Source organism: Oncorhynchus mykiss, chromosome 25 (genome assembly GCF_057628025.1).
Source record: "Oncorhynchus mykiss isolate SJ-2025 chromosome 25, ASM5762802v1, whole genome shotgun sequence".
NCBI classification, from domain to species: domain Eukaryota; kingdom Metazoa; phylum Chordata; class Actinopteri; order Salmoniformes; family Salmonidae; genus Oncorhynchus; species Oncorhynchus mykiss.
Genome location: NC_143046.1, coordinates 43,128,795 through 43,155,970, shown reverse-complemented (window position 1 = coordinate 43,155,970; position 27,176 = coordinate 43,128,795). Strand labels below are relative to the sequence as shown.

The following is a 27,176-nucleotide window of genomic DNA, read 5'->3' as shown; positions in this document are numbered from 1 at the left end:
CAGCTCATAGGGCTATTGCGCTTTTGGACGGTCAATACCTACTAGCATGTTTGCATTCAGCCCCCTATGGGGCACAGTGTGTTTTATAAACACATATTACATTAAGAGTACACGTGTCATGCAACTCCTATAGCATTATTGCGCTTTGGGACTGTCAACCAATTTACATGCTTATGATGACAAATGTTCTTAGTGTCATGATTACACACATTTGCATACCCTACAAACATTTCTAATGCATTTAACACGTATATTGTTTTACCTGAGCCATGGGTAAGTGTTTTCTTGGCAATAGGCTGGGGGTCATCACTGCTACAAATGAATTAAGTCCCAGCCCCCTCTGATACCATTTGTAAAATCAACGCATAACAGGACCAAGAGACAAAGCCGGGCGTTTATGTTGTCATCATCCCTAGCAGCAGGTGTGGACCATATGCTGCGAGCAACGCCATCACCGTATCTCTCTCCACCTCTGACCTGTGAACATTTAGACTTCTTCCTGTATCACATGATAAATACCAGCTATTTTTTTATATTGTTTGACCAAACTTAATCAGTGCAATGGAGCAATATTCAGTTTGGATTCCAGTTGAACTTTGTCATGGTAGCATAGCCCAAATTCTCATAGCCTGGAATCCATGCTGAATATATTTTAGTTGTTCTGTTGACTTCACTTCTGCAGTGAAATTGGATGTTTCAGGAATGAAGGTAAAACCCAGATGCAGACACATTGATTTGGCAATGGTTTAATATTCCAACAAGGGCAGGCAATTGACAGGTCAAGGCAGGCAGGTGTCAGTAAACCAGAGGTGGGGCAATGGTACCGAACGGCAGGCAGGCTCAGGGTAGGCAGAGGTCAACAATCCAGAGGTGGGGCAAAGCTCAGGGTCAGGGGCAGGCAGAGTGGTCAGGCAGGCAGGCTCAGTCAGGACAGCCAAAGGTCAAAACCAGGAGGGCGAGAAAAAGAGAGACTGGGAAAAGCAAACAAGACAAACTGGCAACGGACAAACAGAGAACACAGGTATAAATACACAGGGGATAATGGGGAAGATAGGCGACACCTGGAGGGGGGTGGAGTCACTCTCACAAGGTGAAACAGATCAGGTTGTGACATAAGGATATTCCGTTTGGATTCCAGGCTATATGAGATGGAAGGCTATAGGCTGGCTTTTCCCAAACTTGCTTATCAGCTCTTGCCAGATATCGGTTATCGATAGGTGGCTTATACCCTCCCCAGGGGAACCCTCTGTCACTTTGACAGCTCCCAGTCCCCCCATTTTCCATCTTTGTGAATCCTCCATCCCTGCCTTCACAAAGTGTGCGGATGAATTCATTATCCATGGAGAGGGGTGGCCATGACATATTTTCTCTGAGATTGATGAGGGGAGCATGAGAATGCAATTTATTATGGCGTTTACCCTAGATATCCCCTACCTTAGATATGCAATACCTCTGATAACACCTCATGCAATATGCATGCTTTAAATGCTAAAATATCAGGTCACCTAAACTCCACTTCTTCCCTTGTCTATCCCTGTTTGTTGTTTTTACCAGATCTGAAACAGAATACATCAACACAAGATGAATATATTTATGGGGGGAGATACTTTAAATCTACAGGGAGCTGTTGGGGGGGGGGGGGGAACAAGTGGGGGCTAAACTTGTATGTCAAAACCGGGGGAGATGAAATCCCAGAAATAGCAACTTATCCCCAACCCCCCTCTCATTTCCTCCTACTCTCTCTGACTGATAGCAGTTGTGTTGACAATGAGGTACAGTATTAAGTATTGATTCATATTGTCACTGTTCCTTTGTGATGAACATATCAATGATTTCGTCAGGAGGCAATAAAGCGGGTTTTGGTGTTGGGTATGGGGCCGAGAACCTCACTTGTGTGGGTGTAAGGGGTGTGTGTGCCTGTCTGTTTCTGTGTGTGTGTGTGTGTGTGTGTGTGTGTGTGTGTGTGTGTGTGTGTGTGTGTGTGTGTGTGTGTGAGTGTGTGTGTGTGTGTGTGTGTGTGTGTGTGTGTGTGTGTGTGAGAGTGTATTCACATGTGTGTGAGTGTGTATGTGGGAGTGTGTATGTGGGAGTGTGTGAGTGGGAGGGTGACGACGACAACTAGTGTTCCTGCCATGTTTGATTATCACCACAGCAGATGGGTCTCATATTTGGCAGGAAGCGATGACGACAAGGGTAGGGGATCTCACCTCCGGTATGGCACAGTGACGACTTGGGGGAACATGTGCCATTACACAGCTCCTCCATTCGCCTCCAGTCATCCACAGTCACTCAGCCACTACCCTTCAACCTCTAATGCCCCTTCAATATGAGAGAGAGAGAGAGAGAGAGAGAGAGAGAGAGAGAGAGAGAGAGAGAGAGAGAGAGAGAGAGAGAGAGAGAGAGAGAGATCAAATTGACACAAACGCAGAACAACGCCAAATTCATGAGAAGTTGAATGGATTAGAAAAAGCTTTAAAGGACAATCAAAATCCATTGGACTCCCCAATTACTGACCAGGAGCTCTATAAGAAACTTCAGGCTCTCAAATGTTAAAAAGCATGCTGACCTGATGGCATCCTAAATGAGATGCTCAAACTCACTTGTGCAAAATTTCAATTGGCTATATTAAAACTGTTTAATGTAGGTTATGTAGAATGAATCCTGAATGTAGGTTATTTCCCTGACATCTGGGATCAAGGACTCAACCCCAATCTTTAAAAACAGAGACAAATTTGACCCTAACAATTACAGAGGCATTTGTGTGAACAGTAACTTGGGGGAGGTTTTCTGTAGTATTATAAATATAAGAGTTCTAAACTTCCTTAATAAGCACAATATCTTAAGTAAAAGCCATTGGATTTATACCAAAACATTGCACAACTGATCATATTTACACCCTACACACCCTGATAGATAAACATGTCCACCAAAATAATACCAAAATATACGCTTGCTTTATCGACTTCCAACACGCATTTGATTCTATTTGGCATACAGGACTGTTCTACAAAGTTATTGAAAGTGGTGTAGGGGGTAAAACATATGGCATAATTAAATAAAAAAATGTGTACTGGCAATACGTGCAGCATTACAATTGGGCAAGAAAATAACATAATTCTTTAACCAGCGGCAGGGCCTTCATCAGGGTTGTAATTTGAGCCCTGCACTCTTCAATATTTGTATCAACAAATTGGCCACTATTCTAGAAAAATCCTCAGCCCCTGGTGTTAGTCTCCACAATTCAGAAGTTAAATGCCTATTCTTCGCAGATTACCTATGCCTGCTGTCACCCACAGCACATGGCCTACAGCAGAGCGTGGACCTGCTAGAGCAGTACTGCCAGACCTGGGCCCTGGCAGTAAACCCCAAACATACTAAAATAATGATTTTCCAGAGAAGATCCAGGTCTCAGGGAATTAGCCCAACGTTCTCAATTGGTACAAAAATATATAAAGTAGTGCACACACTACAATTGTGTGTGTGTGTGTTTTCTTATGCATATCTGTGTATGTTTTGGCTTGTGTGTACTAAGATTAATGCACTCTGACGTCATCAGACATACTTTTGTTGTTGTTGAACGCTGTCGAACATCGAAACTGAAACCTGAACCTGCCAAAACTGAAACCTGCTATCCTGCCAGATTCAGTATAGGGGGAGAGATACAAAACCCCAGCTAGCCTAGCTGGCTCGGCGGTCTCAAATGAAGGCCGCTCTTGAACGTTTTCAACGTTGCAGGAGCTGCGTTTACTTTGCTGTGTACCGGGACAATGTGGTCCTTGCTTGCTTGCAGAGGACTACAGCTACTCTTAGCTACTTTTAGCAAGGACGTGGCAAACCTACATAAGCTACTGGGGAACCCACGCCCCAGTAGCCGGACACCACTCTGATCTTGTGGGAGTTTTGCCACCATGTCGGCTTTCCACAGCCAGACTGGCCGGTGCTAGGCAGGGTTCCATCCTCGAAGGGGTCTTCCCCTTCCCTGGAGAATGGAGCTGATCTCGACCCAACCAACCAGCCATGGAGGTATGTCACTCGCCGTGGAAGTCGAAGAAGGCGTCCTCTGGCAACGGGGGTCTCCATGGAGATGTTGATCCTGGAACTGACACAGACCAGAAACATCTTTGCCGCCCTGTATCCAAAGGTTCCGGCGCCTTCGTCCATGGTGGCTTCCCAATCAAGAACGGATCCGGAGGTACCTGCATCTTCATCCTCAGCTCTGTCTCCCTCTCCGTTATCCTCGGAGCTCCCAGCCTCACCAGACCGTAAGGCTGCCTGAGAGACCGGCCAATTTAACATCACCAGCTTTCATCATAGGCAGCTCTATGGTGAGAAACATCTCGGTCCCCAAGGCAAAAACCATGTGCTACCCAGGAACATGAGGACATGACATAACAATGCTGCTTCCAAAATTGATTTTAAAGAACTGCTATTAGCATTAAACTATCATTTTGATGTCCACTACCATTGTTGGGCCGCGGGTGTGAAAGATTCAGCAGACTGCTGGCATTACACATCTGGCTAAAAGACTACCGTAGCTCTGCTGGAGAAGATACTCTACAGGAATGACTGAGTCCATCCAAATCATCTTGGCTCCTGGACTCTGTCCACACATTTCAAGGCTGCGTCCAAACAATGACTGGTAAATGATCCAAGACCAGCTCAGTAAATCCCTTCCATTGTGACAATGAGTCATCATAATGCTGCATCAAATATAAATTATCTTAGGGGCATTGGCAAACACAATGTAAGTAATGTAATGTATGTACTCCTAATTGCTCCGAATACATCTGTTTATCCTACAGCTATTGTAATCAGTAATCATGAGCCTATAAACCAGAGGTACACTGTTAGCACTGAGGTAGTGTGCAATAGTAGGAAGACCACTTTATGCAGCTCACCCTGCTCTATCAGTTCCAATGTAAATAACATGAGTAAGTCTACCTCTGATGAGTCTCCCAATCCGAGATTGTAACGTTATTTATTTCATGGAAACATGGCTCACTCGGGATACATCATCAGAGTCGGTACAGCCACCGGCTTCTTCACGCATCCCGCCGACAGAAACAAACATCTCTCTGGTAAGAAGAAGGGCGGGGGTGTATGCCTTATGATTAGCGAGACGTTGTGTGATCATAACAACATACAGGAACTCAAGTCCTTTTGTTCACCTGACCTAGAATCCCTTACAATCAAATGCCGACCGCATTATCTACCAAGAGAATTCTCTTCGATTATAATCACAGTCATGTATATCCCGCCCCAATCAGACACATTGACGGCCCTGAAAGAACTTCATTTGACTATGTAAACTGGAAACCACATATCCTGAGACTGCATTTATTGTAGCTGGGCATGTGTTAACCCTCTCAAGGCTGCCAACCCAGACGGCATCCCCAGCCGCGTCCTCATAGCATGTGCAGACCAGCTGGCTGGTGTGTTTAGGGACATATTCAATCAATCCTTATCCCAGTCTACTGTTCCCACATGCTTCAAGAGGGCCACCATTGTTCCTGTTCCCAGGAAAGCTAAGGTAACTGAGCTAAATGACTACCGCCCCGTAGCACTCACTTCCGTCATCATGAAGTGCTTTGAGAGACTAGTCAAGGACCATGTCACCTCCACCCTACCTGACACCCTAGACCCACTCCAATTTGTTTACCGTCCCAATAGGTCCACAGACGATGCAATCGCAATACCACTGCAGACTGCGCTAACCCATCTTGACAAGAAGAATACCTATGTAAGAATGCTGTTCATCGACTACGGCTCAGCATTTAACACAATAGTACCCTCCAAACTCGAGACCCTGGGTCACGACCCCGCCCAGTAATGGAGAAGGTGGAAAGTTTTAAGTTCCTCGGCGTACACATCACGGACAAACTGAAATGGTCCACACACATAGACAACATGGTGAAGAAGGCGCAGCAGTGCCTCTTCAACCTCAGGAGGCTGAAGAAATTTGGCTTGTCACCAAAAACACACTTTTACAGATGCACAATCGAGAGCATCCTGTCGGGCTGTATCACCGCCTGGTACGGCAACTGCTCCTCCCACAACCGTAAGGCTCTCCAGAGGGTAGGGAGGTCTGTACAACGCATCACCAGGGGCAAACTACCTGCCCTCCAGGACACCTACATCACCTGATGTCACAGGAAGGCCAAAGAGATAATCAAGGACAACAACCACCTGAGCAACTGCCTGTTCACCCTGCTATCATCCAGAAGGCGAGGTCAGTACAGGTGCATCAAAGTGGGGACCGAGAGACTGAAAAACAGCTTCTATCTCAAAGCCATCAGAATGTTAAACAGCCATCACTAACATTGAGTGGCTGCTGCCAACATACTGACTCATCTCTAGCCACTTTAATAATTAAAAATGTATGTAATAAATGTATCACTAGCCACTTTAAACAATGACACTTTATATAATGTTTACATACCCTACATTACTTATCTCATATGCATATACTGTATTCTATACCATCTCATCTTGCCTATGCCGTTCGGCCTTCGCTCATTCATATATTTGTACTGCAAATTAACTTCTTGCGTCGAGCAATCCCGTATCCGGGAGCGTAATCATAGCCTCAAGCTCATTACCATAACGCAACGTTAACTATTCATGAAAATCGCAAATGAAATGAAATAAATATATTGGCTCACAAGCTTAGCCTTTTGTTAACAACACTGTCATCTCAGATATTCAAAATATGCTTTTCAACCATAGCTACACAAGCATTTGTGTAAGAGTATTGATAGCTAGCATAGCATTAAGCCTAGCATTCAGCAGGCAACATTTTCACAAAAACAAGAAAAGCATTCAAATAAAATAATTTACCTTTGAAGAACTTCGGATGTTTTCAATGAGGAGACTCTCAGTTAGATAGCAAATGTTCAGTTTTTCCAAAAATATTATTTGTGTAGGAGAAATCGCTCCGTTTTGTTCATCACGTTTGGCTAAGAAAAAAAACTGAAAATTCAGTCATTACAACGCCAAACTTTTTTCCAAATTAACTCCATAATATCGACAGAAACATGGCAAACATTGTTTAGAATCAATCCTCAAGGTGTTTTTCACATATCTATTCGATGATAAGTCATTCGTGGCAGTTGGGTTTCTCCTCTGAAGCAAATGGAAAAATACACGCAGCTGGAGATTACACAATAATTGCAACGGAGGACACCAAGCGAGCACCTGGTAAATGTAGTCTCTTATGGTCAATCTTCCAATGATATGCCTACAAATATGTCACAATGCTGCAGACACCTTGGGGAAACGACAGAAAGTGTAGGCTCATTCCTTGCGTATTCACAACCATATAAGGAGACACTGGAACACAGTGCCTTCAAAATCTGGGGCATTTCCTGTTTGAAATTTCATCTTGGTTTCGCCTGTAGCATCAGTTCTGTGGCACTCACAGATAATATCTTTGCAGTTTTGGAAACGTCAGAGTGTTTTCTTTCCAAAGCTGTCAATGATATGCATAGTCAAACATATTTTCGTGACAAAATATCTTGTTTAAAACAGGAATGTTTTTTTATCCAAAAATTAAAAGAGCGCCCCCTATATCGAAGAAGTTAAGAAATAATGTGACTATACTAAATATAAATAAACTACACTATGAAACAAAGATAAATAATGATAGTAATTAGCTTTGGGGCACCGTAAATGAAATTTTGGGGAAAAAAGCCAACTCGGCTCCTTCATTCATTGAATCAGATGTATGACATGCCAGCATCAAACGCTGACACTACACATCAAAGTATATTGTACCAAATTATGAAAGACAATAATTGTACTTTTGAATTCCATAAAGTCATTGTGTAAGAGGTGAAAAAATTATTGCTGTCTATCAACACTGACAAGCCAACAGTGACTGACAATCTAGTTTTAAAATTACTGAGGATAATAGCAGACAATATTGCCACTCCTATTTGCCACATCTTCAATTTAAGCCTATTAGAGAGTGTGTGCCCTCAGGCCTGGAGGGAAGCTAAAGTCATTCCGCTTCCCAAGAATAGTAAAGCCCCCTTTACTGTCTCAAATAGCCGACCAATCAGCCTGTTACCAGGCAAAAAAAGTAAAAATAAATTGTGTTTGACCAGATACAAATCTATTTTACAGTAAGCAAATTGACAACAGGATTTCAGCATGCTCTATAGGGAAGGACAGTCAACAAGCACATCACTTACACAAATGACTGATGATTTTCTGAAATCATGATAAATTGATGATAAAATGATTGTGGGGGCTGTGTTGTTAGACTTCAGTGCAGCTTTTGCCATTATTGATCATAGTCTGCTGCTGGAAAAATGTGTGTTAGGGCTTTACACCCCCTGCTATAATGTGGATAAAGAGTTACTTGTCTAATAGAACACAGAGGGTGTTCTTTAATGGAAGCCTATCAAATATAATCCAGTTTGAATCTGGAATTCCCCAGGGTAGCTGTTTAGGCCCCTTACATTTTTCAATTTTTACTAACAATATGCCACTGACTTTAAGTAAAGCCAGAGTTTCTATGTATGCAGATGACTCAACATTATAGACATAATCTACCACAGTAACTGAAATGATTGCAACACTCAACAAAGAGCTGCATTTAGTTTCAGAGTGGGTGGCAAATAATAAGTTAGCCCTAAATATTTATTAAACTAAAAGTATTTGTATTTGGAACAAAACACTCACTAAACCCTAACCCTCAACCAAATCTTGTAATACATTATATGGAAATTGAGCAAGTTGAGATGACTAAACTGCTTGGAGTAACACTAGATTGTAAACTGTCATGGTCAAAACATATTGATGCAGTAGTAGCTAAGATGGGGAGAAGTCTGTCTATAATAAAGTAATGCTCTGCCTTCTTAACAACACTGTCAACAAGGCAGGTCTTTACAGGCTCTAGTTTTGTCACACCTTGACTACTGTTCAGGCATGTGGTCAGGTGCCACAAAAAAGTACCTAGGAAAATTGCAATTGGCTCAGAACAGGGCAGGACAGCTGACCCTTGGATATACACAGAGAGCTAATATGAATAATGTGCATGTCAATCTCTCCTGGCTGAAAGTGGAGGAGATATTGACTTCATCACTACTTTTAGTTAGGATAGGTATTGACATGTTGAATGCACCAAGCTGTCTGTCTAAACTACTGGCACACAGCTCGGACACCCATGCATACCCCACAAGATATGCCACACGAGGTCTCTTCCCAGTTCCCAAGTCCAGAACAGACTATGGGAGGCACACAGCACTACATAGAGCCATGACTATGTGTAACTCTATTTCACATCAAGTAACTGACGCAAGCAGTACAAATAGATGTAAAAAACAGATAAAAAAACACCTTATGGTACAGTGGGGACTGTGAAGCAACACAAACATTGGCACAGACACATGCATGCATACACATATACACACACAGACGATAACATACACACTATACATACACATGGATTTAGTACTGTAGATATGTGGTAGTGGTGGAGCATGGGCCTGAGGGCACACTGCTGTGAAATCTGTGTATGTATTGTAATGTTTTAAAATTGTATAAACTGCCTTCATTTTGCTGGACCCATGGAAGCTAATGATACTACTGAGGATCCATAATAAATACAAATACAAATGTGCTTGTCTGCCTAAGTGTATGTGAGAGAGGGTTACAGTATGTACTTCTTATTGGCTATGTGACAATGGAACCATGATGATTTTCGAGTGGCTGATTGCATACTTACACACTCACACGCCCACTCATCCCCTCAGGAATATGGCTCTGTTCTATGTACTCAACTAACAGCGGTGGTGGTTTTCCCTCTCTTAGCTAGCTGGACACTGACTGGAAATTGATGTTGCGAATGGAAGTTGTGAAATGATGACTGGGATGAGGAATTATTTTCAAGCCCACTAAGTCCTGTGAGCAGTCTCTGACTAACACTAACCACCTACATCCCCCTCCAGGTTTCTCAATATCCTCCGAGTCCAAATATAATGATCTCCTCTGTCCTCAATGACTGCTTAAGCAATATTTGTGCTGTGAAACAATACTATTTATGTCTAACTGTAACCTGGGGACTGGGTGTGGAGCAGTGGGAAGCAGCCCAGCTGTAACAATAGACATGAGTGGGGGTTCTTACTCTGTCACCCCATCTGTGCTGATATCTCCCAAGTGGCACCCTATTGTCTATACAGTGCACTTCCTTTGACCAGGGTGAAAATGACTCAAAAGTAGTGTGCTAACGAGAATAGGGTGCCATTTTGGAAGCATCTATGAAGTGAGATGAGAAAAGCACTGGATGGGAATCGGGTCAGGCATGCTATGCTGGAAATGGAGTCAGCCTTCACCCCATACAGTACATAGTGATCTGGCAGCATAACATACACACATGGAACTACTGACTTATGCTTTGCTTTTCTCTTCAGCGGTTGTCCACAGGGAACTCTACAGACCCATTTTGACACGAGACAAGTTTATTTAGCCTGTGCTTTAACATTGTACACTTTGACAAAGGAGGATAATGATCAGGCTAAATTATTGTATTAATAGATGTTGTGTTTGTACAGTAACATCATATTTGTTGTGGTTCTTCAATTGTTCTTCATATTCCCTCCCTCCACTCATCATCAACATCTGATCTCTTTGCCAACCTTTATATAATGTCTTCATTGTTTTTCAGAGCCATTTAAAGTTTTTGGGATTGTTGATTAATATAGTAGGAATCCAACGACGAGACTGGAGTGAGACTGGAGCTAAATTACTGTGTGCATCTGTCATGGCGAGACTTGTTGAAAGGCAAGTCAAATAGCTCACTCATAGCAAGAGTGTAAATTATGCTAATGATGCAACAGATGAGTTGAAACTTTTATCTTCCACCAATTAAAATGTAACAGCAAATGTGTTTAATACTCTCATGCAAGTTGTTAAACTTCCCACAGTTGACAATTCAAAACATACTTTGAGAACCTTTTCTCATGAACACAAGGCGAGACAGAGAGCTGGTTTCAAGCACAGGGCGCAGCAGGTGTTTATTGAAGAGGACCACAAGAGGAGGCACGCAACTGGGTCCAGAGGCAGGCAGAAGGTAATACATAGGAGGTCCAAAAAGGGCAACAATACAGGCAGGGAGAAGACTAGTAGTGTAATCCGGGAGATCAGGCAATAGGTAGTTAACAGGAAATCCGACAGGTTAAAGTACAGGCAGGGAACAGGCAAAAGGCATCATTAGTGAGGCAGGCAACAACTATCATACACGGGAGGAGTAACTCGCGGGAAACCCACAGCTCTGAAAGACGTGTGTTACAAAACCTCACATTGATTGGGTGCAAAGAACTGAACTAAATAGTGTGTGATAATGACATACAGGTGTGTGAACAGGTGATTATAATTCAGTTGATTGGTATCTGGAGAGTGAGCTGCGTTCAGGGGACCTAGGTGTTTGAGAGTGTGAGCTGGAAAGTGGGCTGGAAAGTGAGCTGCGTTCAGGGGATCGACAGTTGAAGTTGGAAGTTTACATACACCGTAGCCAAATTCCTGACATTTAATCATAGTAAAAAGTCCCTGTTTTAGGTCAATTAGGATCACCACTTTATTTTAAGAATGTGAAATGTGAGAATAATATTAGAGAGTGCTTTATTTCAGATTTTTTTCTTTCATCAAATTCCCAGTGGGTCAGAAGTTTACATTCACTAAATTACTATTTGGCAGCATTGCCTTAAATTGATTAACTTGGGTCAAACGTTTCGGTTAGCCTTCCACAAGCTTCCCACAATAAGCTGGATGAATTTTAGCCCATTCCTTCTGACAGAGTTGGTGTAACTGAGTCAGGTTTGTAGGCCTCCTTGCTCGCACACGCTTTTTCAGTTCTGCCCACAATTTTTCTATGGGCTTGAGGTAAGGGCTTTGTGGTGGCCACTCCAATACCTTGTCTTTAAGCCATTTTTCCACAACTTTGGAAGTATGCTTGGGGTCATTGTCCATTTGAAAGACCCATTTGCTCACTCACAACTTTGCCTAAGAACACAGCCATGAATAAAGAATGGTACCAACACATTCTCCGAGAGCAACTTCTCCCAATCATCAAAGGAACAGTTTGGTGACGAACAATGCCTTTTCCAGCATGATGGAGCACCTTGCCATAAGGCAAAAGTGACTCAGGGAACAAAACATCTATATTTTGGGTCCATGGCCAGGAAACACCCCAGACCTTAATTCCATTGAGAACTTGTGGTCAATCCTCAAAAGGTGGGTGGACAAACAAAAACCCACAAATTCTGACAAACTCCAAGCATGTATTATGCAAGAATGGGGTGCCATCAGTCAGGATGTGGCCCAGAAGTTAATTGACAGCATGCCAGGGCAGATTGCAGAGGTCTTGGAAAAAGAAGGGTCAACACTGCACATATTGACTCTTTGTATCAACTTCATGTAATTGTCAATAAAAGCCTTTGACACTTATTACATGTTTGTGATTTTACTTCAGTATTCCATAGTAACATCTGACAAAAATATCTAAAGACACTGAAGCAACAAACTTTGTGGAAATTAATATTTGTGTCATTCTCAAAACTTTTGGCGATGACTGTATTTTGTGAAGCACCCCCACAACATGATGCTGCCACCCCCGTGCTTCACGGTTGGGATGATGTTTTCGGCTTGCAAGCCTCCCCATTTTTCCTCCAAACATGACGATGGTCATGATGGCCAAACAGTTATATTTTTGTTTCATCAGACCAGAGTACTTTTAGCACCAAAGTATGTTCATCTCTAGGAGACAGAACGCGTCTCCTTCCTGAGCTGTATGACGGCTGCGGGTCCCATGGTGTTTATGCTTGCGTACAATTGTTTGTACAGATGAACGTGGTACCTTCAGGCGTTTGGAAATTTCTCCCAAGGATAAACCAGACTTGTGGAGGTTTTCAATTTATTTTCTTAGGTCTTGGTGGATTTCTTTTGATTTTCCCATGATGTCAAGCAAAGAGGCACTGAGTTTGAAGGTAGGCCTTGAAATACATCCACAGGTACACCTCCAATTGACTCAAATGATGTCAATTAGCCTATCAGATGCTTCTAAAGCCATTACATAATTTTCTGGAGTTTTCCAAGCTGTTTAAAGGCACAGTGAACTTAGTGTATGTAAACGTCTGACCCACTGGAATTGTGATACCATTAATTATAAGTGAAATAATCTGTCTGTAAACAATTGTTGGAAAAATTGTGTCATGCACAAAGTAGATATCCTAACCGTCTTGCGAAAACTATAGTTTGTTTACAAGGAATTTGTGGAGTGGTTGAAAAACGAGTTTTAATGACTCCAACCTAAGTGTATGCAAACTTCTGACTTCAACTGTGCCTATTTGAGGGTGTGAGCTGGAAGCAGATGTTACACCTTTGACTCATTATCCGGCCTCTTGAGTTATGGAATTTGTTTTGCATTGCTCCTCATGCCACAAAACACCCTACTTTTTTTTTATTAGCAGCAGATATTAAGTGTGTTGTGTTCATTGTTAGCTTTATTCATAGTAGGTGTTTAATTCATAATATGTGTTTCATTTTCACTCATCACACAATCTTACTGCCAAAACATTCCCTTTGGATATGTATCTTTGGAAACATGTCTGTTCTGTTTTAGCTTCATTTTTGGGCTGACATTTACTTGGGAGCATAATATGAGAGATATTAAGTTAAGTTATTATATTTGTTTTCCAATAATTATGGATCAGAGTAGACTTGCAAATGTATAGTAACTCCCCAAATTCCCAGGTTTTCCAGGAATCCTGGTTCTGAAAATCCTAGGAATTTGGTAATGCAACCAGAATTGTGCAACCCTAGAGAAGAGGGGCCTGCTGTAGCAGTTCTGTGAAGACACTCATTACCAGACCTCCGCTGGTAACTCCCACCCATACCAGCCTACCAGCCAAAATGTCCAAATTCCCCTTGAGAGCATCCTCCAGACCCACCTGGAGCCTGGGGTGTCCGCTGAGAATGCCTGCCTATAAATAATCATTGTCTTCGCATCCATCTAACTCTCAGAACACTCGTTCTCACTGGAAACCTAGCTAAGATGTAGCCGGGCCGATGCTCTTGACCACACCAGACCCACTTGGCATTACTGAGATTATGTCCTTATGTTGAATGTTGAATCTGTGGTTTAACCAAAGGTTAGGAGATTGACACATCAAGTCATTATCTGGTAATTGGTGCACAAATGTTTGTTTTCACTAACAATCCGATCAAAGAGCTGAAAGTGTATTACTTTTCTAAGAGACAAGTTTGCTCTGGGTTCGTTTTTTCTGAGGGGCCAATGTGTGGTGAAATCACTCTTTTGAACCTCCCGGTCTAATACAAAAAATAAGAGGAAAATGACTTGTCTTCCCTTTCTATATCACAACAGCAATTTTCCTGGGCTCATTCCGGCTGCCTTATGAAGAGATCCGGGACATTGTGCTGGAGGTGGACGAAGAGAGGCTGAGCGAATCACTGATCCAGGTCAGTCCAACCTACCGTCTGACCCCCTTGGGTGTGCGCATGTGCGTGCATATGCATGTGGATGTGTGTGAACTGTGGGCACATGTGTGTCTGTATGTATGTGTGTGTGCTCGGCAATTGTAGTCCGTCAAGATGCACCTTTGTGTTTTAATGTGTGATAGGTAGCCTGGTGACCCCATCTAATTTTTTTGGAACACGTCAGCATCACCCCATTCTTCCACACCATAGGGACCTCCTATTCATACACTCATAATAGATGGTGTGGGACAGGGCTTGGCAAAACTCCCTCCAACTCCACCCTCCTTTCCCCTGCCCTTTCTCTTATGCCATGATTGATGATCCAGCTTGAGGTACCCTATTTACACATTGCTTCTGTATTCCTTGTCAGGGAGAACGGAATAATTATGAATGGGGCGGCTCGTTTGAGGTAGAGCTGCGTTGGCTTGGCACAAGAGGTGCAATCTGCATTGACATCGCCCGCCCTATCCTTTTATTACTTCTCTCCCGCAGCCCTGTTTCCTTTTTTGTGTTTCTGTCTAATGTTAAGTAGTAGGCGTATAGAAAGGGGGGGGGGGGGGGAGTGAATTAAAAAGGAGCACATTTCCATGTAAGCTTGGCAGTGTATGTGTCTCTGTGAGCTAGACCACTAGAGGGTATCATTCCTATTGTTCCTGTGCAGTGAACTGTACGTTCTCTCAGTCTTGACTGGAACGCAACCAGTATGTAGGCCTTTCTCACTCAGAAAAATAGATCAATTACCCTGTAGATATGTATTTTATTTGTCCTTTATCCTTATGGTTTAGTAGTAAACACACACAGCACCACAGAAGGTCACTACTAAGCTCTGAGGCTCTTCAACGACAGTAGGAAAGTGTGGCGCCGTTGAAATGTTGTCACGTATACCCCCTCTCCGGCCTCTAGGTCATCAGGCTGCTGATTATCCCGCACACCTGTCACCATCGTCTCGCGCACCTGCGCCTCCTGACACTCACCTGGTCTCCATCGCCTCCTTGATTATCTTCCCTATATGTGTCACTCCCCTTGGTTCTTTCCTCAGGTGTTATTGACTCTGTTTTCATGTCGGTGCATTCTTTGTGTTTCATGTTCGTTGTTTCTTGTATTTATTAAAAAACTCACTCCCTGAACTTGCTTCCCGACTCTCAGCGCACTCGTTACAAATATTTTTATTTAGATGTTCTCACTCTGACCGTCAGCCGCCCCTGCAATACTGTTATTTTGAGCTCTGATAACCTTTAATTGGCTCGCAATCTGGCAGAGCACAGGGCCTGCGTTAAAGCCAAACGGCTCAAACCCCACCGCCGCTTTGCAGAGGCATAGGGAAGCTAACGTGATGACCTTTTTCCACATTCAGCCTTTCCGTCGAGGGGAGATTAATCTGTCAACAGAACCCCGGCCATATCCCATCCTATTCCATTGTCGTTCCCGATCCCTGTTCCACATACAAATATATGGCCGGGTCAAACAGCCACACTGTACTGTTCCCTCACTTGAACACTCGACGACTCACCAAGGCCTAAGTACAGACGTGGGAAACAGTAATATTCCTTATGTGTTGTCGCCGGGCAGACTTGTGGAATGGAGAGGTGACTTGGAATCTAAGAAGTTGGTAAGCCATGAGAGGAGAGGTGTCGGGGGAGGTATGGATGCGGTTGAGGTTGCTATAAGCGGAAAGGGAACGTGATGGTTAGATCCTAATGAGCCCTCTCATATAGATGGGAGAAAGGGTTTAAGAGATGTGTTAGGTACAGAGTGGTTCTCTGTGGAGGGGGATTTCTCTCTGCCTCTCGCTTCGCTTCCAGCAAAGGTCAAAGGGTAGAGTGAGAAGAGTTCAGTCCAGCCCTCCTTCACACTGCAGTCAAGGAGATATCGGCCCCCAGGAGAGGAGAGCTAGGGAGGGGCGTGAGCAGCCTCGCTGTCACCCCCTTCGCCAACTTGACCACAATGTGAAACATCTAGAAAATTGTGTACGCAAAGCAAGGGCCTCGGTAGTCCACTCATGCCCACGGCGAAACCGATACTATCCCTGCTCAATATGAACCAGGGATCCCACGGCACCATTCCCAGGAGGCAGAGTATTTATTGAAAATTCACTTCAGTTCAAAAGGGCACCTCTGCTACAGCTCTTTCAAAGAGGAATGTGGAAAGTGAATGAAGGGAAGAAAAAAGATGGATGAATAGATAGACATATAGATATGGAGGGAGGGAGAGAAAGTAGGGCTCTTAATGTATATAAGACCATATTCAATCTCATCATCTTCCCGGCCCCATGTCGACACGCCGGGAGCGGCAGGTAGCCTAGTGGTTAGAGCATTGGAATAGTAACCGAAAGGTTGCAAGATAGAATCCCCGAGCTGACAAGGTAAAAATCTGTCGTTCTGCCCCTGAACGAGGCAGTAACCCACTGTTCCTAGGCCGTCATTGAAAATAACAATTTGTTCTTAACTGACTTGCCTTGTTAAATAAATTTAAAATAAAATAAAAAAAAATGTCTAATGCAATGATTTGTCTGTGAAACGTCTGTGAAACGTCGTGGCACGCCGGCCTTGATACGTCCATCCATGTGAAGTGTCACCCTGTCCAAGGGGAATACATATTGGAGTTGATTGGCTCTCCATACGCTACATTAGAAGCCATCAGCACCCCACCCTATGATGTACAGATCCCCGAACTCCGGCAGACACCACCAAACAGTCCATCCAGCACATACATCCATAGGATTCTCTCTCTTCCAATGTACTATTAGCTTTACCTACATCCTCACTCAGTACAAATTCCCTTCCACCCACACATCTCCAGTCTTTCTGTAAGATGCCATCCTCTGAACAATGGCCCTTTCCATTCAGGTGCTTCTTTATGAGCTCCATCTGATCATAGCTTTATTCACGATTGCAGAGAGGTCCGTTTTAGATGTTAGCTCCATTTCTTCATCGCCACATACCCAGAAGATGTCAGATGGCCTCTGCGTGTCAGTACAAAAGACCCGCTGTAACAATTAGATGAAAAGGTTGCAAAAACAGTATATTTTTTTGTTACGAATGTTCGCCCATTAAAACGTCTGAGTGTTTCACGGCAAAACCGGGGCAAAGGTCTCCTTGAAAAGGCCGCCGGGCTGACAAAGCCACTCGGAGAGGTGGCAGTGAAAGAGACGTGTGGAAGTGCATTGTCTGGGGACGGGGGCAGGCACGTGTGACCCCCCCTATCCCCTCCCAGCCTTGACTCCCATTGTCTGCAGTGTGACAAGGCCACAACCTGAGGGCCTCGGCTTCGCTCTTTATTCAGATCACATAATAACAGTTCAGCCACACTTTAAAACACTGGTGCTCTGTTCAGACTGGTTCACACCTATGAAGTATTTTCAAGTTAATCACCGCACCAATGGGAGCAGGGGGTCGTGGACCGTGGGATGGGCTCCAACCACCACACTGACACACATTACAGTTCATACTCTGGAGCGCCCTTTTTCATTTGAATCTAGCCCCCAGCTATAATTGACAAAACAAACTCAAGAACGACGAGGCAGGATCATTCCATTGCCAGTGTCTTAAGTTAGCTTTTCTGTTGGCTCCTTAATCATTCCAAGAACCCCTTCGTGGCCTTCTCTGCCCTGTCGGGAAGGCTTAACTGACATAATGGTGGTATTTGGTTCGGTGCCTTTGTGCAGTTGGTGCCAACTGAGCACAATAAGGCCAAACAATGCACAGCTCATTAATGAGCTCCTCACAGGCTGTGTAACTTACTGAGATAATGCATTGGTAGCTACAACGCAGTGGGCAGAGACCTAGAGCCGTGAAAGCAGCACCAAACGGCCACAAAAAAAAAGACACTCCCAAGACTGCTTTTTCATGCTGCCCATTTGAAGGGATTTGTTAGCAGATGTAGTTTTCCAAGATTTGGAAGGTATTTCAAGGTCCTGTTAGATAATATCATTTTAAAGGCTTCAAATATGTCTGAAGGTTCTTTTAGGGAATGTACAGGTCAGCCTTATTCTCTGATTTAAAACATCACGCTTGTAAACCTTCATGTTCTTCCCGACTGGGCACATAATGTTTCCACCGATGACAGTCTAAGAATCTGTTGGAGATCTAACATGCATGAAGTCCCGTAATGCCCCACAGCACTTGTTGTACTCTACACTATATCCCGTGTGGTCAATCAGGCAGAGAGAGGGAGTCTATCATTTTCAATTGGTCTCCATTTCCAAATTAGCCATGTCACTTCAAAGCTAATGCATGCACACAAATAAATGTGAGTACACAATGGCATATGTATGGACCCTTTGAAGGATACATTGTTGGTCATTGTGATCATTTTTCTGTGGCAACAAGGAGTTATTTTAAAGGTACTTATGCCCAACCAAGGCCATAATAGCTCATAAAAATGACTCAGGTATTATATTTGGTTTTATGAGATCTTCAAATTGCTTTAGTCAGAGGACACTTGACAGAGGGGAGGGGAACACATAACTTCTAGATTTCTCAGGGAAGACTTTGGTGTCAATGGCGAAGAGTGTCCATTGCCACAATTGTAAAAAAAATGTAGTCGATCCCATGGATGTTTTGATGTACCGTGACAACTGTGTGGAGCTAAGGCTCTCTCCTTGACCCCTCATTCGACATGAAAAACTAACTCAGTTAGCTTAAGAAACTTCTGCGGACTTTGCTGCTTGAACTTCTGGTGCTCTACTCTCTCTTCCACCAAGGCTTTAGCTGTCACTCACTCAGGCTGTGGCGAGATGGGTAAATACAAAATCTTTAGGTGCACTAACTTTTTGGTGTGTGTTTGTGGACACCGGACTGCACACGTGTGTGTGTGTGTGTGTGTGTGTGTGTGTGTGTGTGTGTGTGTGTGTGTGTGTGTGTGTGTGTGTGTGTGTGTGTGTGTGTGTGTGTGTGTGTGTGTGTGTGTGTGTGTGTGTGTGTGTGTGTGTGTGTGTGTGTGTTTGTGTGTGTTTGTGGTATGGTATGGTATGTGTCCTTGTTTGTGTGCACAAGCACCGTGAATGGTAAAGCTCAGGCTCATTGGTGGATTTCGCCCTGGGGGCTTGTTTTGCAGAATATCTGAGTGGTTCCTTAATGTTTTATGTTGGCCGATGTGTTTAATATTACCCCACATCCTTTTCAAAAGGAAAGGCTAATGACTACACGGCTTGACTCTGCTTATTCATTTGTAATCAATACATGTTGTGTGCAAATGCGCTGTCGAGAGGGAGTATTAAGAGAAGAAAACTACTTTCAGATATAAAGGAAAATACAAATGGTAGTTTTAATGTGTTTAAGCCCAGCATGTCATAATGGATAAATATGGGCACATTGTTTGAAGTAAGTCATGGTAAATAGCTGTCGTGTCTTTGGCTATGCCGGATTAAGTTATACGACATGCTATTCTATGAAATTATTTCTCTGTAATTAATATTACCTGATTAAGCTAATCAAGTAAATGTAATTAACTAGAAAGTCGGGTTTATTTTAACACAAAATAATGTTTATTGAGCTTTTATCTTCCGAATAAACTCTTAAAGACCTGGTAATCTTTTACCACAATAGCAGTCAATATTTAATCGTCACCTTATTTTGTCTCATCTGAAAGTAGTACATTCTTGATTATTAGTTGAATCAGCAATACAAAATGTGACTTAATTATTTATTTACTAAATCCCTAAATAATCACACAGAATTACATCTAGACAGAATGGATCATACATTGATTACAAATGATTTCATAAAGGAAAACGTCCCTAGCGGACAGAACAGATATGACGGCTGGTTACACAAAGAAAGGGGGTTGGGTTTTGAATGAAAGAGCGGGAAGACTGAGGAACAAAAATATTTTGTGTCTCTATCGGGCCGTAGGCAGCTACTCTATTGTAAATACAGAATCGCATGCATTCTAAATAACCGGCCATTTGGAATAGGAAAATGCAATACATATTTACTCTGAGCTGCACTTCGATCGGTTGGTCGTAGATGGAAGGCCGGGTTGTCCTTTGAAGAATGTCTGTGGTAGGACGGATACTTGGTAGACCGTTGTCGTGTGGTAGGAACAGATACTCTGTACGTCATCTCCTAGCCCACGTCTACAGTTGCTGCGCTAACGCAACAGCTAGGAGGTATCACTTCTTCAGTGAATAAGAGTTCAAAGTTCATACCAAGTTGCCATACTTTAAGCTCATGCTATATTCTGGCTGGTGTAGTTGAAATTCATCCCTTCGGCGTGTGGATCGTCATCTTCACGTTGAAATCCGATGCTAATTTCGTTAGGTTCTTGTCGTTCAACCAGAGGTTGGCTTAGTTCTGTAGGTGACCTTGTCCTTTTTAACGCAGTTGTAATTTTCGTCAACGGGTTTAATAAGTGGTGAAAGAAAGGCGTGTTTCAAAGTTTACAACCCATGTCTGTTCACTTGGGCAGGGCCTCTGAGTGAGCAGAGTGGTGTTGTTATGACAAGCCATTCTCTCATTAAGAAGCTATAAAATCAATTGAATCTTTTCCCAAATAGTTTCATATTTAAACATTTAAATTGTACAACAATTCCATGTGAATCTGATAACTAGAATGTGTAGATTTTCCAAGATACAGTTTGTCATCCTATCATCCGTAATCATGTCTCAGACGCCAACTGATCTGACCACATATTCATTAAGTACCAATGCATATTTTCTGATTGGATTACTGAAATATGGATCCGTTTCCCACCTTTTGATGTTCCCAGAATCTCTATGTTAACAAAGGGCTTTTCAAGAGTCAACTCTATAGAGTGGAGAGAGAGAAACGGGTGGAAGGTATTTATGGGGCTCATAACACCTCTCCCATCAGGCCAACATCATGACATAGTAGAAGTGGGACATACTGTGTAACCATGTAGGGTTACATTAATAACCATGGTATAGTTTTCAAATGCGATACATAATGTCTTTACTTTGTAGTTTGCTTTGTGGCATATAGCCTAATATGTTTTGATTATGATGTGTATAAAAGGTGTGCTTAGATATTCTAAGTAGTGTGATCATGTTTTGCAAAGCTGTTCAATGCAGCTGTCACACACACTCAAAATATGCACATGCTATAACACATTATAGATGCCATTGATGGTGTAAAGCCGGGGCGGCAGGGTGGCCTAGTGGTTAGAGCTTTGGACTAGTAACCGGAAGGTTGCAAGTTCAAGTTCAAACCCCCGAGCTGACAAGGTACAAATCTGTCGTTCTGCCCCTGAACAGGCAGTTCACCCACTGTTCCTAGGCCGTCATTGAAAATAAGAATTTGTTCTTAACTAACTTGCCTAGTTAAATAAAGGTAAAATAAAATATCAATGCCCTTAGTTGATAAGTCCAAGGGCACTGAATGTACCAGTCGTTACAACTGACGCCACACCCCAATCTATTCAATCTGAGTGTTGACAGAATAGTGAGGAACCTTCCACGCTAGAGTAGTGAGGAACCTTCCATGCTAGAGTAGTGAGGAACCTGTCACACTAGAGTAGTGAGGAACTTGCCACGCTAGAGTAGAGAGTAGAGTAGAGAGGAACCCGAGAGGAACCTGTCACACTAGGGTTTTAATGACTCCAACCTAAGTGTATGTAAACTTCCGACTTCAACTGTATATGAACGATCAGAAAATTATGTTTATTTTTTCCCACTAAAGTCCTTCCGTATACAGCACACCCAGAGGCCAGTTTATTAGGTGCAAACACCCCATTCACGAAAATGGTTTGCTCCTACAGCCAGTGATTCACTCGCTGGTGGCTTGCTATTTAAAGCAGACAGGCACCGAGACATTCAGTTACTGTTCGACTGAACTTTAGAATAGGAAAAACTAGCGACCTAAGCGACTTTAAGCTTCATGATCGTCGGTGCTAGGCACAACGGTTCCAGTATCAGAAACGGCCAGCCTCCTGGGTTTTTCATGCACGACAGTGTCTAGGGTTTACTGAAGCTGATGCGACAAACAATAAACATCCAGTAAGTGGCAGTTCTATGGGCGAAAACAGCTCTTTGATGAAGAAGGTCGAAGGAGAATGGCAAGAGTTGTGCAAGCTAACAGACACAATCAGGCAAAAAACTGTGCAGTACAACAGCATCTCAGAATGCATAACTTTTTATGGATGGGCTATTGCAGCAGACAACCACACCAGGTTCCATTTCTTACAGCTTTAAACAATAAGAAGCGGCTCCAGTGGGTACACTATCACCAACACTGGACAATTGAGGAGTGGAAAAACATTGCCTGGTCCGACGAATCCCAGTTCCTGTTTCGTCATGCTGATGGCAGAGTCAGAATTTGGCATAAGCAGCAGAGTCCATGGCACAATCCTGCCTGGTGTCAAATGTTGGTTTTGGAAATGTTTTCTTGGCACACACTAGGTCTCTTGGTACCAATTGAGCAACATTTCCATGGAGGCAAAGGGGGTCCTACCCACTACTATATTGGTGTACCTAATAAACTGGTACCAAGCTACCGAGTCTTGCGAAGCCTGTGGGCATCCTAGAGCAAAACAACCAACATGTACAGTACCAGTCAAAAGTTTGGACACACCTACTCATTCCAGGGTTTTTCTTTATTTTCAGTATTTTCTACATTGTAGAATAATAGTGAAGACATCAAAACTATGCAATAACACAATCGAATCATGCCATATCCCAAAAAAATGAAATAATTCAAAATATATGTTTTATTTGAGATTCTTCAAAGTAGCCACCCTTTGCCTTGATGACAGCTTTGCACAATCTTGGTATTCTCTCAACCAGCTTCATGAGGTAGTCACATGGGACTGTGTAGCCTACTCCAAGTACGCTAGAGTAGACTGATAAGACAGCTTTGATTCAGTGGACTGATATAGCGTACATACCATTTAGAGATTATAATTAGAATGGATCAATACAATACAATGAACCCACCCTGTTCTTCATTCACAAATGGTAATTACATAATTATGCATCGTTCCTTCCCCTCGCTCATCAACTCACCCATTATCCCCCTTTCTCCCCATCATACTTTACATAATGTATTTAATCCGTTGTTTTATGTGTAATATCGTATGACTATCAGCTGGGTACATCACTTTCAACTTTTGGGAAATGGTGTGGAGCGTACAAACTGCATGGTGTGAAATTTTCTATGGTAATTAGAATAACATTTTTAAGTGAATGTCGCTCACAAGGCAAAAAGGCCCATGGCAACTATTAGTCACAATTTCAAAGTGTGAGCAGGTTTACTGCATGCCTTATTGCATGTTGCAGGAGAAACAATTTGTAGATCAAGTGTATTCATGTAAATTATGGCAAGATGTAGCAGTTGAATTCAAAACTTTTTGTTTTGAAATAATGGATGAGTAAAAAAGAACCCCATACCTACTGTTAAATATGGTGGTGGATATTTAATGTTATGGGGCTATTTTGCTTCCAATGGTCCTGGGGCCCTTGATAAGGTCAATGGCATCTTGAACTTTACACAGAACAAGGACATTTTAGCGCCAAACATGGTTTCCTCTGAGAGTATTGCTGAACATTGGCCGCAAGTGGATCTTGGATAATGCACATATGCACACATGTACACGTATGCACACAAACATGCAGGTGTACGCATGCACCTTCAGAAAGTATTCACACCACTTGACATTTTACACGTTGTAATGCGTTTCACACAATATACCATAATTACAAAGTGAAAACATGTTTAAAAAAATATTTGCACATTTATTGAAAATTAAATACAAAAATATCATATTTACATACAGTTGAATTCGGAAGTTTACATACACCGTAGCCAACTACATTTAAAATCAGTTTTTCACAAATCCTGACATTTAATCCGAGTACCAATTCCCTGTCTTTTGTCAGTTAGGATCACCACTTTATTTTAATAATGTGAAATGTGAGAATAATAGTAGAGATAATGATTTATTTCAGCTTTTATTTCTTTCATCACATTCCCAGTGGGTCAGAAGTTTACATACACTCAATTAGTATTTGGTAGCATTGCCTTTAAATTGTTTACTTGTGTCAAACGTTTCGGGTAGCCTTCCACAAGCTTCCCACAATAAGTTGGGTGAATTTTGTCCCATTCCTCCTGACAGAGCTGGTGTAACTGAGTCAGGTTTGTAGTCCTCCTTGCTCACACATGCTTTTTCAGTTCATCCCAGACATTTTCTATAGGATTGAGGTCACCCTTTTTCCTCAACATAACAATAGTTATTATGGCCAAACAGTTATATTTTTGTTTCATCGGACCAGAGGACATTTCTCCAAAAAGTTTGATATTTTTTATGGCGGTTTTGGAGCAGAGGCTTCTTCCTTGCTGAGCGGCCTTTCAGGTTATGTCGATATAGGACTTGTTTTACTGTGGATATAGATATGTTTGTACCTGTTTCCTCCAGCATCTTCACAAGGTCCTTTGCTCTTGTTCTGGGATTGATTTGTACTTTTTGCACCAAAGTATGTTCATCTCTAGGAGACAGAATGTGTCTCCTACCTGAGCAGTATGACGGCTGTGTGGTCCCATGGTGTTTATACTTGCATACTATTGTTTGCACAGATGAACATGTTACCTTCAGGCGTTTGGAAATTGCTCCCAAGGATGAACCAGACTTGTGGAGTTCTACAATTATTTTACTGAGGTCTTAGCTGATTTCTTTAGATTTTCTCATCATTTCTAGCAAAGAGGCACTGAGTTTGAAGGTAGGCCTTGAAATACATCCACAGGTACACCTCCAATTGACTCAAATTATGTCAATTAGCCTATCATAATCCTTTTCTGGAATTTTCCAAGCTGTTTAAAGGCACAGTCAACTTCTGACCTGCTGGGATTGGGAATTATAAGTTAAATAATATGTTTGTAAACAATTGTTGGAAAAATTAATTGTGTCATGTGTAACGGATGTGAAACGGCTAGCTTAGTTAGCAGTGTGCGCTAAATAGCGTTTCAATCGGTGACGTCACTTGCTCTGAGACCTTGAAGTAGTAGTTCCCCTTGCTCTGCAAGGGCCGTGGCTTTTGTGGAGCGATGGGTAACGATGCTTCGAGGGTGAGTTGTTGATGTGTGCAGAAGGTCCCTGGTTCGCGCCCGGGTATGGGCGAGGGGACGGTCTAAAATTATACTGTTACATTGATGCTGTTGACCCGGATCACTGGTTGCTGCGGAAAAGGAGGAAGGTCAAAAGGGGGGTGAGTGTAACGGATGTGAAACGGCTATCTTAGTTAGCTTGGGCGCTAAATAGCGTTTAAATCAGTGACGTCACTTGCTCTGAGACCTTGAAGTAGTAGTTCCCCTTGCTCTGCAAGGGCCGCGGCTTTTGTGGAGCGATGGGTAACGATGCTTCGAGGGTGACTGTTGATGTGTGCAGAAGGTCCCTGGTTCGCGCCCGGGTATGGGCGAGGGGACGGTCTAAAATTATACTGTTACATTGCAATGTCCCCTCGCCCATCGCCCGTCCCCTCGCCCATTGCAATGTAACAGTATAATTTTAGACCGTCTCCTCCAAACAGTTTAGTCTACAAACTTGTCAAAATCTCACTTCAGAATTAAAGAAATGTATGCCTTCTGTTGGTTTTTATGTTAACTTTGGATTGACAATTTGGCAGACTGACAAAATCAACTCTAGAAATAGCTGATTGCTGAACTATATTTTTATCTGAATCCATGGCCCTGGGCTTTATGCCACCTGTTTCCACTAATTTTTGTACTTTATTAGTGTTGATTGAGGAGAAAGCGCACCCTGATTAATATTAAGTGTTTTATTATTTAGTCAGGAGACAGACCCGAAGACGCGGAATGAGGACACATTTCTACACACTCAGTTAATTCCTCACTAAGGGGATAAAGAGTCTGCATAGATGCTGTCATTAAAATTGTTTATTGGGATTTGACATGAAAGGCATCTGAAGTTACTCTGTTTGAAATAGGCATACTAAATATGTCATGACTTGCCTCCTGGTTTAAAAATGTAAATATATATATATATATATATATATATATATATATATATATATATATATATATATATATATATATATATAAGTTATATACTTTTTTGTTGTTGTCCATTTCTGGTGTATTCAAGCAAAAAGGTCTTAGCCATTGGTCTTAGTCATTCTTGACACGTTTTGGCATTCACTCATTTGCATACTGTGTAGATATAGCACATGGGGATGTGTGAAACTTACTTCTCAGCATTAAGTTTCCCGCTTACGTCGCCTCATTAGCTAGCTTTTGAGGTGGCATGATCGTCTAAGACGCCTGAGGGAGGATGGTCACGTGTGTTCGTGAGGCAGAGGTCCCAAGTTTGCACCAGGTATGGTGGTACTCGCTAAGCAAGGAGTCTCATCTGCTTCCATTATCTGTTTTGAGAGTTACCTGCAATTCAATCCCCTAAAACTGCATCAAACTATCACGTTTCCACCTTTCAAGAGTTGTAAACTCTGAAACTCAGTTTGAAAAAAGAAATATCCTTGATGAAACTGTCATGATTGAAATGAAAATGGATGTGGAGACCTCTTTAGAAGGGCACTTGTTTGACTGCTCTTCGGTATCGAACTCAAACAGAGGCCTTTGGAGACCTGCTGCGTTGCCACAGTGGGAAGACGTCAGTCCGACGTTACACTTCATCACAGGGAAAAAAACACCATGCTCTGACACAAATAAATTAAAACTATAAAATTGCATCTGTCAAACACATCGAAAACCCCAAC

The 27,176-nt window shown here is 42.6% G+C and overlaps 1 protein-coding gene across 26 annotated transcripts in view; it reads left to right on the top strand.

The window, feature by feature from the left end:
* The window catches only part of LOC110505192 (protein diaphanous homolog 2), a 650,263-nt gene that overhangs the window by 338,328 nt on the left and 284,759 nt on the right, over positions 1–27,176 (top strand). For all 26 annotated transcript variants that reach the window (XM_090219966.1, XM_090219963.1, XM_021584240.3 and 23 more), the window contains one exon: positions 14,384–14,478. In XM_090219966.1, coding sequence (XP_090076092.1) covers positions 14,384–14,478 — 95 coding nt within the window. The remainder of the gene's footprint in view (positions 1–14,383; positions 14,479–27,176) is intronic.